Source organism: Equus przewalskii, chromosome 26 (genome assembly GCF_037783145.1).
Source record: "Equus przewalskii isolate Varuska chromosome 26, EquPr2, whole genome shotgun sequence".
NCBI lineage: Eukaryota > Metazoa > Chordata > Mammalia > Perissodactyla > Equidae > Equus > Equus przewalskii.
The window spans coordinates 34,830,623-34,850,616 of NC_091856.1; the positions used below are offsets into that span (position 1 = coordinate 34,830,623).

Genomic DNA, 19,994 nt, shown 5'->3' on the forward strand with positions numbered 1-19,994 from the left:
CCTTGCCTCTGGAGAAGAGAGACGGCTCCTTTTCTGTGGACATCCCTTTGTGGGTGGGTGGTCTGGGACCTTCTAGGGCTTTAGGTCCATCTAGAGGCTGAACGTTTAAAGAAAGCAATTTCAAAGGACTGCACGGGCAGGGGCAAGATTATGAAGCAAGAGGTTCCAAGAGGAAGCGGGAGGCTGGGGACAAGGGATTGGAGTCCTCAAGGGAGAGCTCAGAACAGGGACCTGGGCACTGGAGTGGCAGTTCTGGCCCTTGGTTAGGACTGAGTGGACCTGGGAGCCTGGTCCTGGAAGTGCCTTTGTCACACTCACTCCCTTTCCTTCCCCTGAGACCTCCAAGCCCCTGCACCAGGCCCAGGCTTCCTCCCTGGGGAGGGGCCCAGACAGCCCAGGGCAGGGTCTGGGGCTGGGGAAGGGGAGAGAGGTCAGCCTTCTGCTGTGTAAATGAAGCTCTCAGAGGTTGAGTAACTTGCCAACGTTCACACCCAGCCTTGCAGGACCTCAAAGCCCTATACCCCTCCAGGACCAGCCAGGCTCCTTTCTCAAAGGGTATGGTGGATCAGGATCACTCACCCAGGATCCCCTGGATGCTTCATAAAATGCCAGTTCCTGGGCTCCTTCCAAGCTAAGCAGGAGCCCAGGGGAGCACACACAACCCTCTCAGGCTGTGGACAAGCTGAGATGTAAGAACCACCCAGATGATGGAGAAAAGAGAAAGGACGAGGCACGGTGGAAGAGCTGGAAATCCCCAAATAGGAATAAAACGATGTTAGTGAGAGAGGGCTGAATTCTCCAGAAATTCCAAATGAAATAAATTGCATAACATGTTTTATATTATAATAGATGGTGATAATTCAATACTAATGATAGTATACTAAAAACCTGTTAAATATTCTTGGGCTCTAAGAAGCATCGAGAAGCCGGTTAAGGGCTGCAGGAGGTGGCGATAGCGCTGTTCTTTTGGACAGTGAGGGGTTCGCCTCCCTCCCCGGGTCCAGCTCTGATCCCCGCGCAGCGCCAGGCACTGCCCAAGGCTTAGCTTTCGCTGTGTCCGGGGATCCAAACCCCAGCCTAAGACCTCGGAGGCCCGAAAAGGTCCCTGTGCTGCCATATGAACGTCTGCCCAGGGCAGGGGCGACCCAGGACCCGCTGGCGGGCAGAGCAGGACACGGACTCTTTTGGGGCCTGGCCCAACTCGAAGCTCCTGGCCCGGGAGCATCACGACCTCTAACAGGCCCAGGAGGGGGGTCCCGTTGACCCAGGCTGGGACCTTGGGTACTGGAGGGGAGATGAGATTCCTAGGGAGATACGGAGGTGCAGCAGCAGGCCCTAGGAAGCAGGGGTGGGGTGAGAGAGTGGAGAGGGGCCCGGGGTCTCTAAAGGTGCCCAGAGCAGGAACGAGGCCCAAGTTGGGGGCTGGCGGAAGGACCAGGGCAGCCGGTGGTTTTCGTGATTTATGCCCGCCTTCTCATCCACCAAACGAAAATGAGGGAACAGCCTGGCTTGGCCCCTCCGCGGGAGGCGCCCACTGCAGCGGCAGCAGAGCCAGGGCGGGGGTCTGTCGGCTCGCGGCCCCTCGGCGCCCGCCCTCCTGCCTCCCCGACAGCTTGCAGCCGAGCCGGGCCTGCCATCCCCGGGGAGCCGCCCGTCCTCGCCCCCAGCCCGGCCGGCGGCGGGGCCGCTTCCAATCTGCCGGCGGGCGCAGGGGGAGAGCGCGTCGAGCCGGGCGTGAGGCCACCACCGACCTCGCCCGAGGGAGGAGAAAGTTTCTGTTCCTCCGGCCGCGCGGGGCTTCCCTCGCCGGGTCGTGGGTTTGGCGGGATGCAGGCGCCTCACTGTTCCGCTGAGGTCTCGGACGCTCAGCCCGAAGCGAGGCCCGAGTTTTCTGGGGGCCCGTGGGGAGGGGCGACAGCAGCGCGCAGGCCAGGCTGGGAAGGCCTCGACTCCACGCGTGGGGCGGGTGAAGGGCGTCTCGAGCCCGCGGGGCCCGGCTGCGGGCGCGCGGGCTCGGCTCCCTCCGCCCTTTGGCCACAGACTCAGGTCGCGATCCCTGGGGGCCGTGCCCAGAGGATCCAGGCCCGGGACGCGCTGGAGATTTGCCCCCAGCCCCGGGCTCCCGCACCGGAGGCCGACTCCTGAAAGGCGCGGAATTCGAGCGCCCTGGCGGAGTGGGGAGGGCGAGGGGGTGCGTTATTCACAATGAAAAGACCATGTTTCCAGCGCTGCCTTGAAAAATACATCCTCGGGCGAGTTCCGGCTCCGCGCGAAATAAGAAGCCGTTTGCAGACGTCTACACTCGCACTTGGAAGGTCTTGCACTTTCCTGTTCAAAGGTACAAAAAACACCGACCCCCGGGACACATACCACAGGAGTGGGTATCGGCTGGGTAGGAGCCCTGCCTTCTTTGTCCGTTGAGCTGCCTCCCTCAGGCCACACGCATTTCTCGGGGTCTCCACAACGTCCCAGAGACGATCTTCCCACGTTCCCCACCCTTGCCCCAGAGTGAAGCCATCGTCCCGGCCCTTTCTGGGGGCAGGCGCCAGGCTTTCCCCATCCCTGCCGGGTCCGCAGGGTCTGAAGAGGGCAGAGAGAGGACTTCGAGAATTGTCCTACGCGGGCAACATCTAGAACCCAGCGGACACTCCCGAAAACAATGTAACAAAATCTCTTCCCTACACCGGGAAAGGGCTTGACACACACACTCTTTCTGCTGCAGGAGAAGAAAAACTGGGGGAGAAAAAGGATCTACGGCAGCCCCGCCGATGAATAGTTTGAATAATTGTGGAAAAGGTAAAGGAAAACTTAAAAATTTCTCATCTCAACCGACCGGCAGCAGCAGCCCGGCTCCGGACCCCTCCCCGCCAGCCCGTACCCCCCTCGGCTAATCACCCTCATTAGGAGCCTCATCACCGGCCTAATGAAAGCAAACCGTGTGGAAATCGCCGGTAAACAGTTGAGTCTGTGCTGTAATTAATTCAGTGTCTCTTTTAATCAAACTGAAAGGGAATCGGGCAGCGGCTTGCGGAGCCGTGACATCACCCCCAAAATCAGCCGGAGCCAATCAGCGTCATCACTCCGGGGACACGTGGGCGCGTCCCCTTTAAAAAAAAAAACACAACACAACGGGAAAAAAAAAAAAGAGAGAGAGAGAAACAACAAAAAAAAAACCCAGCCCCAAAGTAAAAGTGACACAAGTTCATTTTTTAAAGGAAGGGGGGGAGGCGAAGGCGCGCGCGGAGGACGCGCTGAGAGCTGCAGCTGCGGAGCCGGGCGGCGCTGTCCACGGTGCTGACGGGCCCCCAGAGTGGTGGGAGCGCGGAGAGAGGACCTCCCCGGCTAGGTGGAGCGTCATGCGCCGCGGGCCGTCGCCGCCGCTATCCGCGGTGCTGACGCCGCCAGGTGCGCTCGGTTCGGCGGGCTGGTAGCTCGGCTCGGGCCCGCTGCTCTCCGCGGTGCTAACCGCGCTGCCCTCGGCCACCGCTCACCCAGAAGAAGCGTGCGGTTCGGATTTTTAAAAAGCCGTTCTTTATTTAGGTTCCGACATCCTTGCATCTCTTCTGTGCCAAAGGGGCACTCAGGCCGTCCGTCTCCCCCTTTGCTCTCCCCAACTTGGCGCACCCTCCCTCCCATTCCTCCCTGACACTCCCACCACCCCCCCTCGGCTCGGCGGCTCGGCGCGATGCTGCAGAAGACGCGCTGAGCCCTTTTGGATCTAATGCGCAGAGGAGGTTGGCCCAGAGCTCCAGGGCTCCCCCAAGGCTGAACTCCATCCAAGGTGCCCGCAGGCTCCCTGCCCGCCTTCCCCATGCCAGCCCGCAGCTAGGGGCAGGGGCAGCGGCGGCTGGGGTAGGGGGTGGGTGGGGAGCTTTTGGGGAGGACAGGTCGCAGCTTGGCTATGGAAGGCTCCAATGGCTTTGGGATCGACTCCATTCTCTCCCACCGCGCGGGCAGCCCCGCCCTTCCCAAGGGGGACCCCTTGCTCGGGGACTGCCGCTCGCCCCTGGAACTGAGTCCGCGCTCGGAGAGCAGCAGTGACTGCTCTTCACCAGCCTCGCCAGGAAGGGACTGTCTGGAGACGGGTGCCTCGCGGCCTGGTGGGGCATCGGGCCCAGGTTTGGACTCTCACCTGCAGCCTGGGCAGCTCTCAGCCCCAGCCCAGTCGCGCACTGTGACCTCCTCCTTTCTGATCAGGGACATCCTTGCTGACTGCAAACCACTCGCAGCCTGTGCACCCTACTCTAGCAGTGGGCAGCCGGCCGCCCCTGAGCCTGGGGGCCGTCTTGTGGCCAAGGCCGCGGAGGACTTTAGAGACAAGCTGGACAAAAGTGGCAGCAACGTCTCGTCGGACTCTGAGTATAAAGGTAAGAAAATGGGAGGTGAAACGGGGGGATGCTATGTTTCTAAAAACTTGAGTGCACACACATGGGAACATGCACATGCTCACCCAGAGCTCCCTCAGGGCCCAGACTGAGCAGTCGGTCTTGTCTGAACCTTTCAGCCAGCCCTGTGGCTATGCCTTTAAGCAACAAAGAGTCCAGTGGAGAGAGTGGTCAGGGGAGAGAAAAACTCTGTGCCCCAGGAGAGATTCCTCAAAATGCACAAAGCAAACTTTCTAAACTTCGGCTGGGACCACCTTTGCAGCAGTGCTGGTGGGCAAGAACAGGTTCCTATGAGGCCAGTGGCTCTCTGGGAAAAGACCTTGCAGGAGCTACAGAAGACCCAAAGGGTTCTGCTTGAAAGCCCTTCTGTAAGAGTGAAAACCTAGCAGGAAATTTCAACTGAAGCCCTGAGAACAGTTAGAATTTTCCACTCTTTAATCTGAATTTCTACAGAGGAAGAGGAACTGGGCTTTCCCTTCCATTGGGCCAGGTATGATCCAGGCGCTGAGAATCATGCAAAAGAAACACTGACTTCAAAGTAGAAACAGCAGCCAGGTGGCTGGCCGGGAGCAGGTTCAGAGGTCTGGTCGGTGGAGAGGCGGAGAACCCTGCACTCATCCTATGGTTCTCACTGAGTTTGATTTTCAGTGCATCGAGCAAACAGCTGCAGGTTGTGTGTGGCACTCAGAGATTCCCAAGAAATCAGCCCTTTCTCCTATCTGAGGTTGCTGCCCCTTCACTTGCTTTTTTTACCTCCTTGAACCTTTTCACTCTTATTGCTTTTCATCCCATCTTAATCAGGGAGCTGAGATGGGGATTAAGAGGAAAGAGGGAAAAAGGAAAGAAAGAAGGAAGAAAAGGAAGAAGGAAAGAGAGTTCCCTAATTTTGTTTCTCATCCCTGGCCACTACCATGACTTTAACTCTTTGGCAAGACCAGAGGCGAAGTTCTTTCTAGGAAGAAGTCAGGAGGGGAACGGGTATCAGGGCTTCAAGGGAGAGAGCCCTGTGTCCCCATCTGGCAGAAAACCAGGGGCTGGCAGAGGCCGTTTAGAGCTCTTTCAGCCTTATAATTAATTCCCAGAACCCTTTTCATGAGACAAAACTTCCCTATAAAGGCAACTTCTTTATTGTCTTGGGGGCTCTGTGCCTCCTGGCCCCTATTAATACCAAGTCTCAAAAAAAAAATTAGTAAGTTTCATTTAACACTCTTCTCCTAACTAAGAATTAATTTGTGGACATGCCCTGACCTCAAGCCGAAACCCATTTGGGGCCCCACTCCACATCTTGCTCCCCTTGGCTTTCCCACGAAAACGGCCGAGCCTCCTTCAGCCTCACTGGGCCCGCCTGTGCCTAGAAAACCTGCAGGTTGAGCTGGAGCATCCAGGAGGGAGATCCAGAGGCATGTGGCCCCAGAGACCCTTGCTTCTCCCCCCCACCCCCCGGGGGCCTGTTGAGAGATGCAAAGAAAACTTGTCCTGGAGAAAGACAGGTGTGTGTAGGGGAGAGTGAAGGAGGCAATGTAAATATATAACATTGTGTTTTATTATTTATTCTTAACAACATCAACAACACCCCAGCTTTGTGGTTGGAATAAGGGGCAAGACTCTCCAACATTGCATGCTAATGGCTGGTGCTGGCGGTGCTGAGAGTTTGGTTGTCTCCTTTTATTTCTTTGCCCGTAGGTAGGATTTTGAGGAGCAGTTTCGTTTAAGATAATTGGAATATCAATTTTCTTCTCCTGTCCCTGATGATATCTGATCAGGGAGGCGATGAGGGCTGGCTGTCCACGTATCATCGCTTAAATAGGTTTGGAGGGGAGGCAGGTGGAAGGTCTCCCCCACTCCACACCCCCAGGGGCTGCTGCCTTTGCACCTACAAAGCCCCGGGGTGAAAAAGGGAGTGGGAACATTCGCCTCCGAGACAATGTCTGGAGCATTTCTTGAACGCGGAGGTGACTTTTTCAGAGCTGAGTTCGGAAGCCTTGCCGAGAGAGACAGACACAGCAGGCAGGGTGGGCATCTAAGCGATTTAACTCCCCATCCACCTTCCGTGCTAAGAGTCATTTCCTCCAAGAAGGGCATGGAAGGAAGGTCAGTCCCATCCCAAGTTTCTGGGATCAAAGGCCCCTCAAGCATAACATTTAAAGAAGCTGAAATTGGGCTTTGAAGTATGGCAGTCTGCTGCGAGGTCTTTCCCGCTAGAGCCAAGGTCCGTGGAGAAACCACAACAGCGCTTTGTTCCAAGCAGGTGGGGTCAGTGGGCCTCGAACTCTGCACATTGAGATGTTGCCTCCAGACCAGAGTCTGAGGCCCCACTGGGCTGAGCCTGTCCCAGGGGCTGAGGCTGAGAGGCACCGAGTGTGCATCTGAAGGCTCCAGCCTGCGCTGGAGAGGAATTAAAGAAAAGCCCAGTAGCCAACTCATTCTTCCTGACACCACAAACTCAACTCCCCCCACCCCCTAGACCTCAGCTCTGAAAAGTAGGGGATTTTCATAGTCACTCTGGGCAATTAGGTCAAAAAGGAAGGTTTCTTTTCTTTAGGTTTCTGCAGTATCAAGTTCGAGGCTTCGATCATTGTCTCCTCATATTTGTTTAAACTTGACTTGCCAGCATAGACAGAACTCGTTTCCCCATCCCAACATGCCTCCTGTGGTGGCCATGCCCCAACGTGGTCTGAGTCCAGGAGGGGCGGCGAGAGCCCTGAGCCTGGAAGAGGCAGGAGAAAGGTGAGGGCCGCTCTTTCTTTTGAGTGAGTGCTCTCCCTGCTCGCGCCTCGGTGCACCGCCCACCCAGCGTCCTCTCGGGCCGGGAACCGCTGCCTTTCCGGTTGAAAAGTCTCACTCCCTAGTGACTCAATTAACCGGATTATTGTTTCCTACAGAGAGAAATCCACTCGAATTCAGCTGAATCCTGTCACTGCAATTGCCACGCACAGTGAAACTCACCATAAAGGAAAATAGAGGGAGAAAAAGCCGGGGGTAGCCCCAGCCAGTGCCGCTAATTTTGGGGAAGCAGTCTCCAGTTATATCATAGCTTTAGGGGGACACTGAGCTTGTTCGATCAAATGTGCGTTTTCGGTACAGTCAAGCCCAAACGAAAGTGCCTGGGGAAAAAGAAACCGCCCCAGTCCTGTCCATTCTAGGGCCTCAGGAGCGGGGACCCTGCTGGGGTGGCCCTACCAAGCCGAGGAAACACACGACCGCCACGCGGGTCTAGCGGGAGCCACAGTGAGCATCGTTTTGACAAGAAAACACAGATCTCGGCGATGCGCGCATCCAAGGGGCAAACGCGTTGCTTCTTTTTCCAAGTGCTTCGCGCTCCCAGAGCCGGCCCCCGGCGGTTCGCCCTCCAGCCCGGCCTTCCGCCCTGCGCACCATTCGTAGCTTAAGAATCAGGGGAAACCATCACTCCAGATTCGCATCCACACAGGGGCCGCGCGAGATGTGGGTACAAGTATTTGTTCTTTCGGACAACGATTTGCTCCTGGGTGAATAGGTTTTTGGCCCTCCACGCGAGATTTTCTCCCCAGACTCCGGCCCTCGGCTTGCTCCCTTCTGGGCCCGGATGCGGCCAGAGAATCAGCGCGCAGATACGGAGCACAGACCTGCACCCCTGAGCACACACCCGCGCAGCCCATCCCGCCGGAACCCCTCGGTACCCTCCCCTCCCGCGGCGGGTCCACCGGGTCGCTGAGCTCCGCCACAGTCGCTCCGTTTATCCCTCTGGGGAGCACGGGCGCAACGCCGGGCGCGGCGGAGAGAAAGCGGGTTGAGTTCTCTCCCGGCTTCAGGTTATTTCTCTCCAGAGGTGTTAGTCCTTCTCCGTGAGGGTTCACGCCCTGGTTTGGGGGCCCAGAGGCTCCGGCTCCGAGCGGCTTTGCCGCTGCCCCGAAGCGCTTTAGCGCGGCTGGGCCACCGCCGTCGGGAGCCGCATTTACACGAACGCGAAGGGCAGCGCCGGCTGGGGCGGGAGGGCACCGGCGGACCGGCGGCGAGGCCGGGCCCTGACGCGCCGCTGTGTCTCCGCAGTGAAGGAGGAGGGTGACCGCGAGATCTCCAGCTCGAGGGACAGTCCCCCGGTGCGCCTGAAAAAGCCACGCAAGGCACGCACGGCCTTCACCGACCATCAGCTGGCACAGCTGGAGCGCAGCTTCGAGCGGCAGAAATACCTGAGCGTGCAGGACCGCATGGAGCTCGCCGCCTCACTCAACCTCACCGACACGCAGGTCAAGACCTGGTACCAGAACCGCAGGTGAGGCCCTGCTGCCCGGCGGGGGGCCGCGGGTGGGGGTGGAAATGGCCCCGTCTCCTTTCCTAGCTGCCCCTCCACGGGACGCACAAGTCACCGCCTGACGCTAAGAGAGGGCCCCTGAACTTTCCCCATTCTGTAAAAGTGAGGAAACTGAGGTCCTGAGAAGAGAAGGCCTTGCCCAAAGTCCACAGGGAGGGAGAGAGCCCATCTCTAGTGTCCTCTTCCTCCTCCAGGATAGGTGGACAGACAGTACATGGGCCACAGAAGGTCCAAGGCCTGCCCCACCCCAGCCAGTGTCTTGTCATCCCCACCCGGACCAGCTTTCGCTTCAGTCTTGGGGCCACTGAGCTCTCCCAGTGGAAGCACTGGGCCAGGGGAGGGGTGGCAGCCTTGGCGTCCAGAACATCTTTCTTAGTGGGCAGCCCTGGGGTAAGGTAGGCAGCTGCTGGGGAGGGAGGGGGCAGTTCTGAGCACTCCTAGGGGCACTTCTGGACTTCTAAGCCTTTCTAGTCCTGAATCCTGAGGAGGGACGGGCCCAGACCCAGCTCCTCTGGGACTGTGACTGGCTGACTGGGAAACTGGTGTTGGGCACTGGTCTTGAACCACATGCTTTCTAATCTCCCTCCCCAACACATTCACGGGATGAAGATACACACGTAGAAAACACACACTCACACGCATCCACACACTCAACTGCACTTACAGACACATACACTCACATCGACAAAATGCACACAGTCACACACACTCATACCCACAGATACTCACACACTCTTAGCGGAGGCCGGAATGGTGCTTTCCATAAACAAGCCTCAGAACACATCGCCCCATTAATAATAAATACCGGTTACTGCTCCGGCCATCAATAATTAAGGCCCGTTACAGTAATTACACAATTATGATGATGATGAATAATTCAGGAAGGGAGATGGGGTTGGTGTGGCTGAGTCCGCCTCCGTGGGACCCCAGCGGGCTGGCCAAGCCGGGCCCGCCAGGTGCACCTGGAGATTCCGGCTATAGCTCAGGCAACAAGGGTGGCCTCAACTTTCTTGCCTTCTCCAAACCCCGGGCCAACACTTGGCCCGTGACCTCCAGACTTTGGGGCCAGACAGGCTCCAGGGCTCACCCCAGGCATCGGACCTAGGTAGTGAGGGCAGCGGTGCCGCGGAGCGGCGGAGAGGGCGTGTGCGCCGGCTGCACCTCCTCTCCGGTTGCCGCCTCCGGCCCGTGCGCTTCCGCAGAAGCGCCGCCGACTGGGGCATCTTGGCGGTGCTGGCCTCCGCCGGGCCGGTGGTGCCACTGGGAGAATCAAGTGCGCCCTTTCCCACTGCTAGCTGACCCACCTCCGGGCCCCCGCCGTCCTCTCCAGGGCGATCTTGCCTTCCTAAGACCTCCCCAGGGGACGGATATGCAGGAGGAGCTCCAACGTCAGCTCCAAAGGCCAGTCTGCGATCCCCTGTGCAGAGTGTGGCGAAGGTAGAGCCCGGTCTTTGCGGTGGAACAAAGCTTTGGCCTGGCTTAGAACCCAGGCTCTGCCTCTTTCGAGACCATCTCGAAAACTGGCCCACGCCTCAATTTTCTTACCTGTAAAGTAGCCACGGAAGGCCGGTGGAAGACTAAAGGAGCCGGTGCATATAACACGTTAGGACGGTGCCTGGCACTCCGTTATTTATTAACACACTAGAGTGATCGCTCTGGGCCAAGCACTCGTCAGGGGCAGGGGTCTCCGAGCGCCACAGCCCTGACCCTGCCGTACGCGTTTATTTCGGTCCCTAGGACTAAATGGAAGCGACAGACAGCCGTCGGGTTGGAGCTGCTGGCGGAAGCAGGCAATTACTCAGCGCTCCAGCGGATGTTCCCGTCGCCTTATTTCTACCCGCAGAGTCTAGTTTCCAACCTGGATCCCGGCGCCGCACTGTATCTGTACCGCGGTCCCAGCGCGCCGCCCCCCGCCCTGCAGAGACCTCTGGTGCCCCGCATCCTCATCCACGGACTCCAGGGCGCCAGCGAGCCACCGCCGCCGCTGCCCCCGCTGGCTGGCGTCCTCCCGCGCGCCGCGCAGCCTCGGTGAAGCGCTCGCCCGCTGGCCCGCGGCGCACCAGGCCCCCGCCCCGGGGCTCCGCGCCGGCCGCTTCCGCCTGCCTCTCGGAGGGCGCGGGGTTTCAACGCCCTTTCCCGGGGGCCCCCGATCCGATCCTCCCTGGCGCCCAGCCCAGTGTACCCCGAAGGGCCAAATGCCAAGTCTACTGAGGCCCGGACCCCGGACTGAGTTTCCCTGACGGGCCTCGGCGTCCTCTCACCCGGCCACTCACTCCATCAGGGAGCCACTTCCACCGCCGGATGTACATATACTCCCTCCACCACGCCGGCTCCCCCAGGCGCCCCCCTTGCCCCTCCCCGGGAACAGGTGGGGGCGACCCCTATGCTGCACCCCCCACCATGCTCCAGTTGTACACCCAGCCCTCTCCCCGCACCCTGACAGGCGGAGGGGAGTGTGGAGCCCCCTCTCCGAGCGCCCGGGCAACAGCAGAACTGTGCATACCGTGTGCAAAGTGTATATGAAGTTATTTATTCGTGACCCATGAGCCCGTGACCGTGTCCGTGAATCAGTGAGTCTGTGGCCTGTGCCCTCCCCTGTCCCAGGCGGGGCGGGAAGGGGCAAGGGGGGCTTGCCCACCCACCCCGACCCCCAGCTCCCACCTCTAGCCTCCGTCCCGGGGCAGCCAGGCCCCTCGGGTTCTCTTTTTTTAAATGTCGAAATAAACTTCTTAAAAATGACCAGGCGCCTGTCCGCGCTCAGCCCTTCTTTCCCACCCATCCTTAAGATCCATTTTCCCTTCCTGGGACTCGGCCTTCTTCCACCCTCAGTAAGGAAATAGTTTTGTGCCACTCTCTTCCTTGGCGCTGTGGTCCTGGGCAGGGGCCGAGATTGGACGCGCCCGGGCCCCCTTTCCCTGGCCTCAGTCTTCCTATCTCTACAGTGAAGCAAGCTCGTTGCTCCCCGCCTCCCTCTTTCTCTCCATTTGGTTCCTTGCTGCTCCCAGTCGGTCCCGGGGGCCGGGGTGGCGTCGGTGGCGGGGGTCAGCGCCCGAGCTCGCTCGGCTGCGGGCCGGACTGCGGTGCCATCGCTGAGCCGGCTCATCTGGCCGCAACGAGGGCGCCGGCAGCTGGTGACCGGGACGCCGGGCGCGGGCCGACAGATGGGCTCCGAGGCTACTCCCCCCTTCAGCACCCTCCGCCCCGCGCCCAGGCCGCGCTCGGGCTCCGGACGCTCGCGGGTGCCGAGGCTGCTCCCGGTCCCCCCGCGTCGGGTAGGACTCGACGAGCCTTGTTGGGGACCTGAGGCCGCATCGGTAACCCCCCACTGCCGCATCTTCTCACTTCCTCCTTTACCCCGGGAGTACGTTCGAGATGAAACCCAGCAGATGAAACCCAGCGGGGAGCCAAATCCCAGCGTCTGCCCCACGCCCCAGCCTGTGGCTCCAGGATCTCTGGGGAGAGGTTTAAGTGTGGAGCCAGACTCCAGGCCTGCAGTTCACGTTCAAAGGGCCAAGGTCACCCCCTGAGGCTGTTCCCTCCCTGGGGAGGTGGGCGCAGGTGCTCTCCTCCAAGACACCACCTGCAGCTCAGACTCCCAGGACGGGAGACACGGCAGAGCTGGGAAGTTTTGGAGCTCAGCAAACCCAGCCCCCTGCAGTTTCGTGGCAGGATTGTTCTGGGAAAGACTGCCTCCTGGAGGAGGGGTGGGGGCATGTTTAAACTATAACCCACCCCCCCAAACTGGACCCTGCTACTGTTTCCTCCCCGCCCCCCAACACTCTCACACCACTGCTTTTCTTTCCTGGGATGGTGAGGGTATTATTCTAATTTTGCAAAATGCACAGCAGCTAATTAAGTCAAGGAGCCCCTCAGCTTTCGAGTTCTTTTGCATGTGAATGGGGGCTGGTAAATCCCCAGCACTGGCTGTGGTGGGGGGCGAAGGGGGACTGTCCCCAACTCAGGGTTAATGAAGTGGGAAAGGAGTCTCTCATAGCCTCCTGCAAACAAAACCCCCCATGCAACAAACGCTGCCCAAATCCTACATGGATCGACTTAAACCCAGGGGATAAGTGCTTTAAATTAATCTCATTGAATAAGAATGAGACCAAACAAAACTCTTTAAAATCATATTAAAAATCTATCAAAGGACAACTTGCACTGGTGTGCTTTTCATTTTGTGAAAGTGAAGGAGGTAGACGCGAGCAACCACCCTTACATTTACACAGCGGCAGAGTAAATCACAGACACATTCTCAACTATGTAATTGTCCTTGTACCTCAGAGGCGATTTCATATCTTACATTAATGAAGAACAAGGCTTCCCTACAAGTTTATAATTACAATATTTTAAATTGTCCTGCACTTCCCATCTGTAATAATAACTTTACAACCTCTGCAGTGAGGTGGCTTTCTGCTTTCATTCATTTAGAAGGCTAAATTGGTTTCTCTGTTCCCACCCCTGGAGCTGGGTGAATTCTTATTTAAAATAGAAAAAAAAAACAATGACTGTGAGAGACCCCCAGCAGGCAGAACAATAGGAGAGGCACTGAGAGGCATCTTCTTGGCTCCTCCCCCCCAGCCCCCCTTACAAGCCTAGACTCAACAGAGTAAGCAACAAAGTTTCGAAGAAGTTTAGACTCTCCCACCAGCCTTGCTGCAAGGCTTCCGGAAATTTTGGAGAAGTTGAGCTGGTTTAGGGTGCCCCACTGCCTCCACACTGACAGGCCTTGCTCTGAATTTTTCCTGTGAGATTAAGAGAGGAGGTGTGACGGTCACGCAGGCAAATTTAACAGGACCAGTTAAGTGCCCTTCTCAAGCAGGGCAATTTCTCCAGTGGAAAAGGCCTTACATTTCCATCTCCTGGAAGCAGATGCTTGGATTTTAATGGCTTCCACTAACTTTATGTTGAGGGGCCGAAGTGCTACAGGGCAAGGCCGCTGGCAGTTTGGAATACACCTGCCTTGAAGGGCTCTTGTTTACTCCCTCTCTCCCCTTAATCTCATCTCCCTTTACTATAGGAAAAGAAAAAAAAATCAAAGGAATCCACTGGGCTTTGTCAAAATATCCTTTGCTGAGATTTGGTTGGCTCTTTGCTTCTCTAAGGGTGGAAGACCCCGCCATTTGCATTGCATCAGCCCTGACTTAATCACTCGCCAAGGGCTCTCTGCCCTTCAGTGCGTGAGAACGGGCCCCTCTGAAGATGTGCAGCCGCTAAGGGTTGCAAACATGAAGACGTCAGGGATTAAAAAAAAAGCATTCTACAAGCCCACGAGGGAAAAAAGCTTTAGGCTGCAACATTCCACGAAATGTCCAAATTCTCTGTGACTTTAAGTACGGGGATCAGGCTTATAAGTTTGGGAAATCAGAAAAAGAGGCATGATTAAAAATACACACAAAATTAGAATATGTACAGTGGAATTAGGCTAAAGCTTTGCCTAATTGATGCCTGAAATGTATAATGTCAAGAGCCATAATAAGAGAGAAAGAGATTTATTTTAAGGTTATTTAAATTTAGATAATATTAACCCTAAATCTGCTAAATCCGTGTTTCTTTATTAACTGGGGGCAATATATTGATTCTACTTAGAAAGAGGGCCACATAGCATCTACGGCAAGAAACCTCACCTAAGTGTTAGCAAATTAAGTGGAAGTTTTGATCTTGGAATTAGTCTCTTGCACACTTTGCCCGCTTCTGGCACTTCTTCCCCCAGGAATGCAGAACTCTGTGGATCCCCCCTTAATGGAATGAGTACTACGGGGGAAAAAACAGCAGAGTTTCTCTTTGATCCTCCCCAGTCGCTGGCATTAATCCTGTTTCTCACACAGCTGGGTGTTCTCTATAAAGTTTGATCCCTCCTTTTCTCCTCCAAATCCTGTGAACCATTACACACCAAAATAAAAGGTGGCGGGTTCGCCCAGTCAGTCGGACCTGTGCTGCAGGGTTTACCATTATTATTCTTACAAATTTCACCAGCCATCCCTATTCATTCGGACGTGACAGCCAACTCTCAGGTCAGAGTCTCCGTCCTGCAGAGGATCAGGGTCTGCTGGGCTCACACTGGCTCTCACACCGAGTCCTTGCTGGTATGTGTCAGCGGACACTCGCCTTACGTCTGACAGCCGCTAGCAGAGGGACGGAGACAAGGACGCTGACCCCTCCGTGGTCCTCACAAACGGCCCAACTTGCACCTCTCCCAATCCTCCTGGTCATCAAGTTCATGGGGATCTGGAGGACCTACTGCCGTGGGAGGAGGAGGAAAACAGGGCGGCAGAGAAGTGGAGAGCAGAGGCCAGGGGCTTCTACCGGCCCTCCCCCGGACCTCTGGGGTGACCCACGTCCAAATCTTACATTTATTGGGAAATCAATACGCCCCGGGGGGCCTCTTTCAAACCTCCCGGAAAACACAATGTGGGAGGGGCAGCTGTGGCATGGGCCACAATACAAAGACCCCAGACCTTTCCTGAAGACAAGATGGGATGCGATGGGAGAAAAAGCTCGGGACAATGTTGCCTTTTGACTTCAAAGGCAAACAATAAAAAGGCAACAGTAAATGAATTAGCCCTGAGAAAGAAAGTTTTCTGTGGACGTGAAAGAGCGAGCGAGGCCAATAAACGCAACATGGGGCTCCGAGCAGCCCTCGTGTGGAAAACAGGAGGGGCTCAGGCGACGGGAGACCCCCGAGCAGCCGAGACCCACACCAAAAACTGCTTTGCTCCTTTTCCACGGAGCAAGTGTACGTCAAGAAAATGGTCTGATACATACTATTTTCTCTTCTTTTACAAATTTAATTCCAGTTTTTAAAATCCTATTTTACAAAATCCATGCCACTGGATGTGTTGATAGGTCTAAAGCAAAAGTGTGCAACTTCTTCAGAACACTGTCATCACGCGGCATCAGGCCTGCCTGGCGGACGCACAGGACGGCAGGCTTTGACACTGAGTCGTGGGGGCACAGCTGAGCTGTGGGTGAAGATAAGGTCTGGCATGATGGAATGAATAGAAGATGTAAGACATCTCACAGAGACACGAGTTACCGGCTCACCCCCCCCCCCCCCCGCCCCCCGATCCTCTCAGGGCCTCCCCCACGAGAGGACTGTAGCCTCCAGAGCTGCAGGGAATTACGCCTTCCGCTCTCACAGGCTCCTCTGACAAGAACACGGCATCAACCCAGTGCTGGGCCTCCAGGATCCTGCTCTGAGGCCCCGCCTCGTACGGAGAGGCAGAGTTTAAAAAAACTTTCTGGGAAGTCTTGCTGTCCCTCTGTAAGCCTGTTTGGGTTTTCCTCTTTCACCGAGAGCGTTTCTTGCTTTTTTCCCACGGCTGAGGCTGGGCGCCGGCTGCATCTGCGCTGCACGGCTGGCTGCCGGGCTCTGTGTGTTTGTTCTGCTTTTTGACCTTGGCGAGGCCGGCCTCCATCCCACTTGAGTATTCCGAACGCAAGATTTCAGCGAGGCGCTGTTTACTCTGGGTCTTCTTATGAAGGTCAGGCCTGAAGAACAGTAACAGCAGAGGGGAAAAAGAAACTTTATTATTTTTTTTCTTTCCCATTTGGAAAGAGGCTGATAGCAGCTGGTTCCGAGACTGTGGAACTGACATTTTTGTATTAACAGGAGCACAATCCCTTCAATGGTGCTTGTTTTGATATTCTATGCACCAGAAGATTAGATACGGCGCTGACAGATTTTCATAACGGTGGCAAAATATCATGGCATTTTTAAAAGTGAGTCTTTGTTCTGTGTTGTTTTCATGGAAAAAAAAGAACGATACACACTCCTACTCTGATGGCAAATGAGGTGTATGATACAGCAGTTTGCCAAAGGATGGGGAAAAACCCGCCTCAAAACTCGGCCACATTCAGCAGCGGGAGCAAGTTAGCAGTTCCCTGTGACCCTGCGCAGTTCAAAGCAATCAGCGCCCCCTGCGCCACCCCCACCCCAGGACAGAGCCCCTGTCCCATGGGGCCAAACAGCAGGAGCTGGGTGTCTTCACTGACTGAAGAGACTCTGGTAAATATTTCTGGCGCCACAAAACCCAAACCCAGGGTGTGCTGGCGCAGACTGGTCAGTGTCTGCACCGAGGCCACAACCACCGCTTTCCGCAGCCCCCGGCCCGGGGTGTGAGAGGGACGTCTCTCCCTGTCCCCATCCACATGGAAAATGCCGAAGGCTGAAAATCAATTTCAGATGTTGAATCCTAGTAACTGTTTTCAAAAGACAGCAGCCTTACCATTTGATCAGAAGATCAGAGGAGGAAATCTGTAGAAGTTCAATCGTACACGGGAAAAATGATTAGGAAAATTGAAGAGTAAAATAATGTTTCTTAAGACAGGATTTTAACCAAAACAACAACCGAACCATTACCACGAAATCCATATTGCTATGTTGGCAATTCCTTCAACACCAAAATGGCAGTGTCTCAGGGTGACACAGCGTCTTGGGGTTCTTACAAAACGCGAGTGTTGCCCTCTACTGCTTACATTTACAATATTTTCTTCGCTGTGATAATCAGAGGATGCACTGGACTAAACTTGCGGTCAAAATAAATATAACAGAACTCCTTTAAAACCCAAGAATTAAAAGCAAGACTAATACTGCGCTATTGAAGTGATCACGAGGTCCAGGCAACCACAGGTATTTGCAACCACACTCCACAGGGCAGGGGGCAAGCAACAGTGTGGCCAAATCCGTGCTACAGTCTACACGAGTCTTTGACTGTGACACAAGGGGACCAACACAACGTCAACCTCTGTTGGGAAAAAAAGATTTGAGGCAAGGAGATAATAGGACCCAATATGTAAGGGCTAAGATTTTATAATAAGGATGCGTGTAAGTGTCAGGGACAGGACTTACTGAGAAGATGAGAAATACACAGGGAAGTGCCTTCTGGGTTCTACATTATCCCGTATCATGTTTTTTTTTGGTTTTTTTTTCCCCTTTTTCTCCCCAAAGCCCCCCAGTACATAGTTGTATATTCTTCGTTGTGGGTCCTTCTGGTTGTGGTATGTGGGATGCTGCCTCAGCGTGATTTGATGAGCAGTGCCATGTCCGCGCCCAGGATTCGAACCAATGAAACACTGGGCCGCCTGCAGCGGAGTGCGTGAACTTAACCACTCGGCCACGGGGCCAGCCCCTATCCTGTATCATCTTTCTCGACCAGGCAACTATGATTATCTTCCTCATTTTACAGACAAGGAAACTAAGACCCAAGGAGGGTAAGACAGGCCATCTAGGGCCTAAGAGCAGAAGCCATGATGCAAACACAGGTCAGATGGACTCAAAGCCTATACTCTTCCCACCAGGCTGCCAGTCCAGGATGGAAAAATCAGGCATGACAGGAAGGTCCAGCAGGATCAAGGGTGACAAATGACCACAATTTGACATGGGCGAGTCCTCCGTGGTCTCACAGGAATGTTTCAGCGGGATGATGGGAGCAGAAGCCAGATGACAGAGGTGTAAGGAGCACAGGAGAGAGAAGAGAGCTGAAGGGTGAAGAAGAGGCCTGGCCTGGAACCTGGCTCTGTCACTCATTTGCTGAATAAACATGGAACAAGTGACTCAGGCTCTCTGTACCTCAGTTTCCTTATCTGAAAAATGGGGAATAATAAGGTTTTGTGAGGATTAAATAAAATAAGACATGTAAGGTGCTAACTGGTGGCCAGCATGTGGATTTCAGGCAATCACAGTTAAAAATGAGGAAACAGATCCAGAGACGCCAAGCAAATCCCCCAAGGCCACACAGGAGCCAGGACTGACTCTGGGCCCTGGACAGCAGGGCCAGGGCTCTTCAACCGCTTCCCCCTGTCCTGCAGAGGACTGCACGCTGGTGTCCTGGTGGAGGTGCATGCTGTGGGGCGGGCGTATGTTTGGAAGTGGCAGGAGACAGGCCCTGCAGTGAAAGCCTAACTTGTTCCAAACTGAAGGCTGCCAGTTCTCGTGCCTGTAGTTTATTTTTAGTCGGGTTACGTGACAGACAGAGTGAAAGGGTTCTGACAGGAAGGAATGCTTTTTCTTCCCCCTTTTTGAAGCTGGGTACTCACAATGGGTATAATTTTAAATGTAACAACCTGAGTTTCAAAATATGCAAAATTTCAGTCAAAATATCCTCCCCAGCGTAAGTTCTACCACTTCAATGACTGCTCCTGCCACTGCTAAAGCAAAATAAATAACCACAATCTCACGGGGGCGATTGATACACTAATTGCTAAGGGAGCAAGCACGGACTGCGGAAGTGGCACTTTCAGCTGAAGGCACCAGAGCGAAGAGACAGTGAAAAGGACCGCGCCAACATATGCGACACACAGGCAGACGCACATCCCTTGGTCCACTTCCTACTGACGCGAGGTCTGTCCCTTCCCAGACAAATGCGCTGGGTCCGGGGCAGTGAAAGGGGATCTCTCTGTGGGTGTGTCGTGCCACATAGGACACTTATCAAGGACCTTCGAGTGCACGCTGCAGTAGAGGATGCCACTAGAAAGCAGGTCTTGGAGATGGTCCTGCTTGCCCTGAGGTTATGATCTCAAAATTTCCTAGCTGTTTTATGATTCTATTCTAGTCAACGTGCTTTTGACTTGAGACCCAAACCCAGACTCCAAGGCTCTTGGTGGTTGAGAGAGCACACATTTTCCAGACCCAGACTGCGTCCTTAGGAGGGGGAGCCTGGGGGTCAACCCTGCAGGGGTTTCCCCTGCTGTCACAGCAGCCACCCGAGGGGACCCACCTTTCCCTTGGCCAGCTCACAGTCTGCTTTTCCTTTGTTCTGAGGCCCAGTGCCGAAGAGGCAAAGTACAGACGGGAAGATGACATGTTCTAAACCCAAGCACACGATGGGCGCATGTGGGCTGGATTCCTTCTCCCACCAAGCGGCACTTCTCCCAGGAACCTGACAAGTTTCTCGCCTTCCTTGCCCTCCAAATACCCGAAGGCCTCTCGGATGGGCTTCCTGAGCATCCACCGGAGTAATCCCGTAGTTACCAAGCAACAGATCAGTTTATCTAACCGCAGGGAAGACCCTTGTAGTGAAGGCTGAATCAGCCCCCTCGGCTCCCAGGCTGGATTACCCAGCAGGACAGGCAGATGCCACTGTGACTGCCAGTAAGGTGAAATCGCAGCCTAATTAGTAAATCAATGTGCCGGCAGGATGACCACTGGAGAAGAAAGATCTCAGGACCTTCTCCCAAGTTTCCCAAGAAATTTACAGAACAATCCTCACGGTTTAGCCATTCTAACACAGGCTTAGAAAAGTCTTCCTCATCCTGGGGTTTTAAAAATATTCCAGTATATTATTTTCTAGTATCTGTTGCTTTAATTCCATCTAGACTCG

General features: G+C 55.3%; 2 protein-coding genes across 12 annotated transcripts in view; one reads left to right on the plus strand and one right to left on the minus strand.

Moving 5' to 3' along the window:
- Nucleotides 1-3,316: 3,316 nt before the first annotated feature.
- On the plus strand, nucleotides 3,317-11,417 carry BARHL1 (BarH like homeobox 1). The gene is made up of 3 exons (XM_070595433.1): nucleotides 3,317-4,367; nucleotides 8,415-8,637; nucleotides 10,414-11,417. Exons 1-3 carry the CDS (start codon nucleotides 3,902-3,904, stop codon nucleotides 10,706-10,708), a joined length of 984 nt encoding a protein of 327 aa, XP_070451534.1. The 5' UTR covers nucleotides 3,317-3,901; the 3' UTR covers nucleotides 10,709-11,417.
- A 4,023-nt stretch (nucleotides 11,418-15,440) lies between these two features.
- Nucleotides 15,441-19,994, minus strand: part of DDX31 (DEAD-box helicase 31) — a 73,474-nt gene continuing 68,920 nt past the window's right edge. For all 11 annotated transcript variants that reach the window (XR_011533370.1, XR_011533369.1, XM_070595426.1 and 8 more), the window contains one exon: nucleotides 15,441-16,164. Coding sequence is in view for 9 of the 11 variants with exons in the window: in XM_070595421.1 (XP_070451522.1) it covers nucleotides 15,902-16,164 (263 nt within the window). In the remaining 2 variants the exon portion in view is untranslated. The remainder of the gene's footprint in view (nucleotides 16,165-19,994) is intronic.

Excerpts from the sequence above, each read along its gene's own strand:
- BARHL1 (XM_070595433.1), top strand. The coding sequence starts at position 3,902 with ATGGAAGGCTCCAATGGCTTTGGGATCGACTCCATTCTCTCCCACCGC. Across the intron at positions 4,368-8,414 it reads GTCGGACTCTGAGTATAAAG|TGAAGGAGGAGGGTGACCGC; the intron begins GTAAGAAAATGG and ends GTGTCTCCGCAG. Across the intron at positions 8,638-10,413 it reads ACCTGGTACCAGAACCGCAG|GACTAAATGGAAGCGACAGA; the intron begins GTGAGGCCCTGC and ends TTCGGTCCCTAG.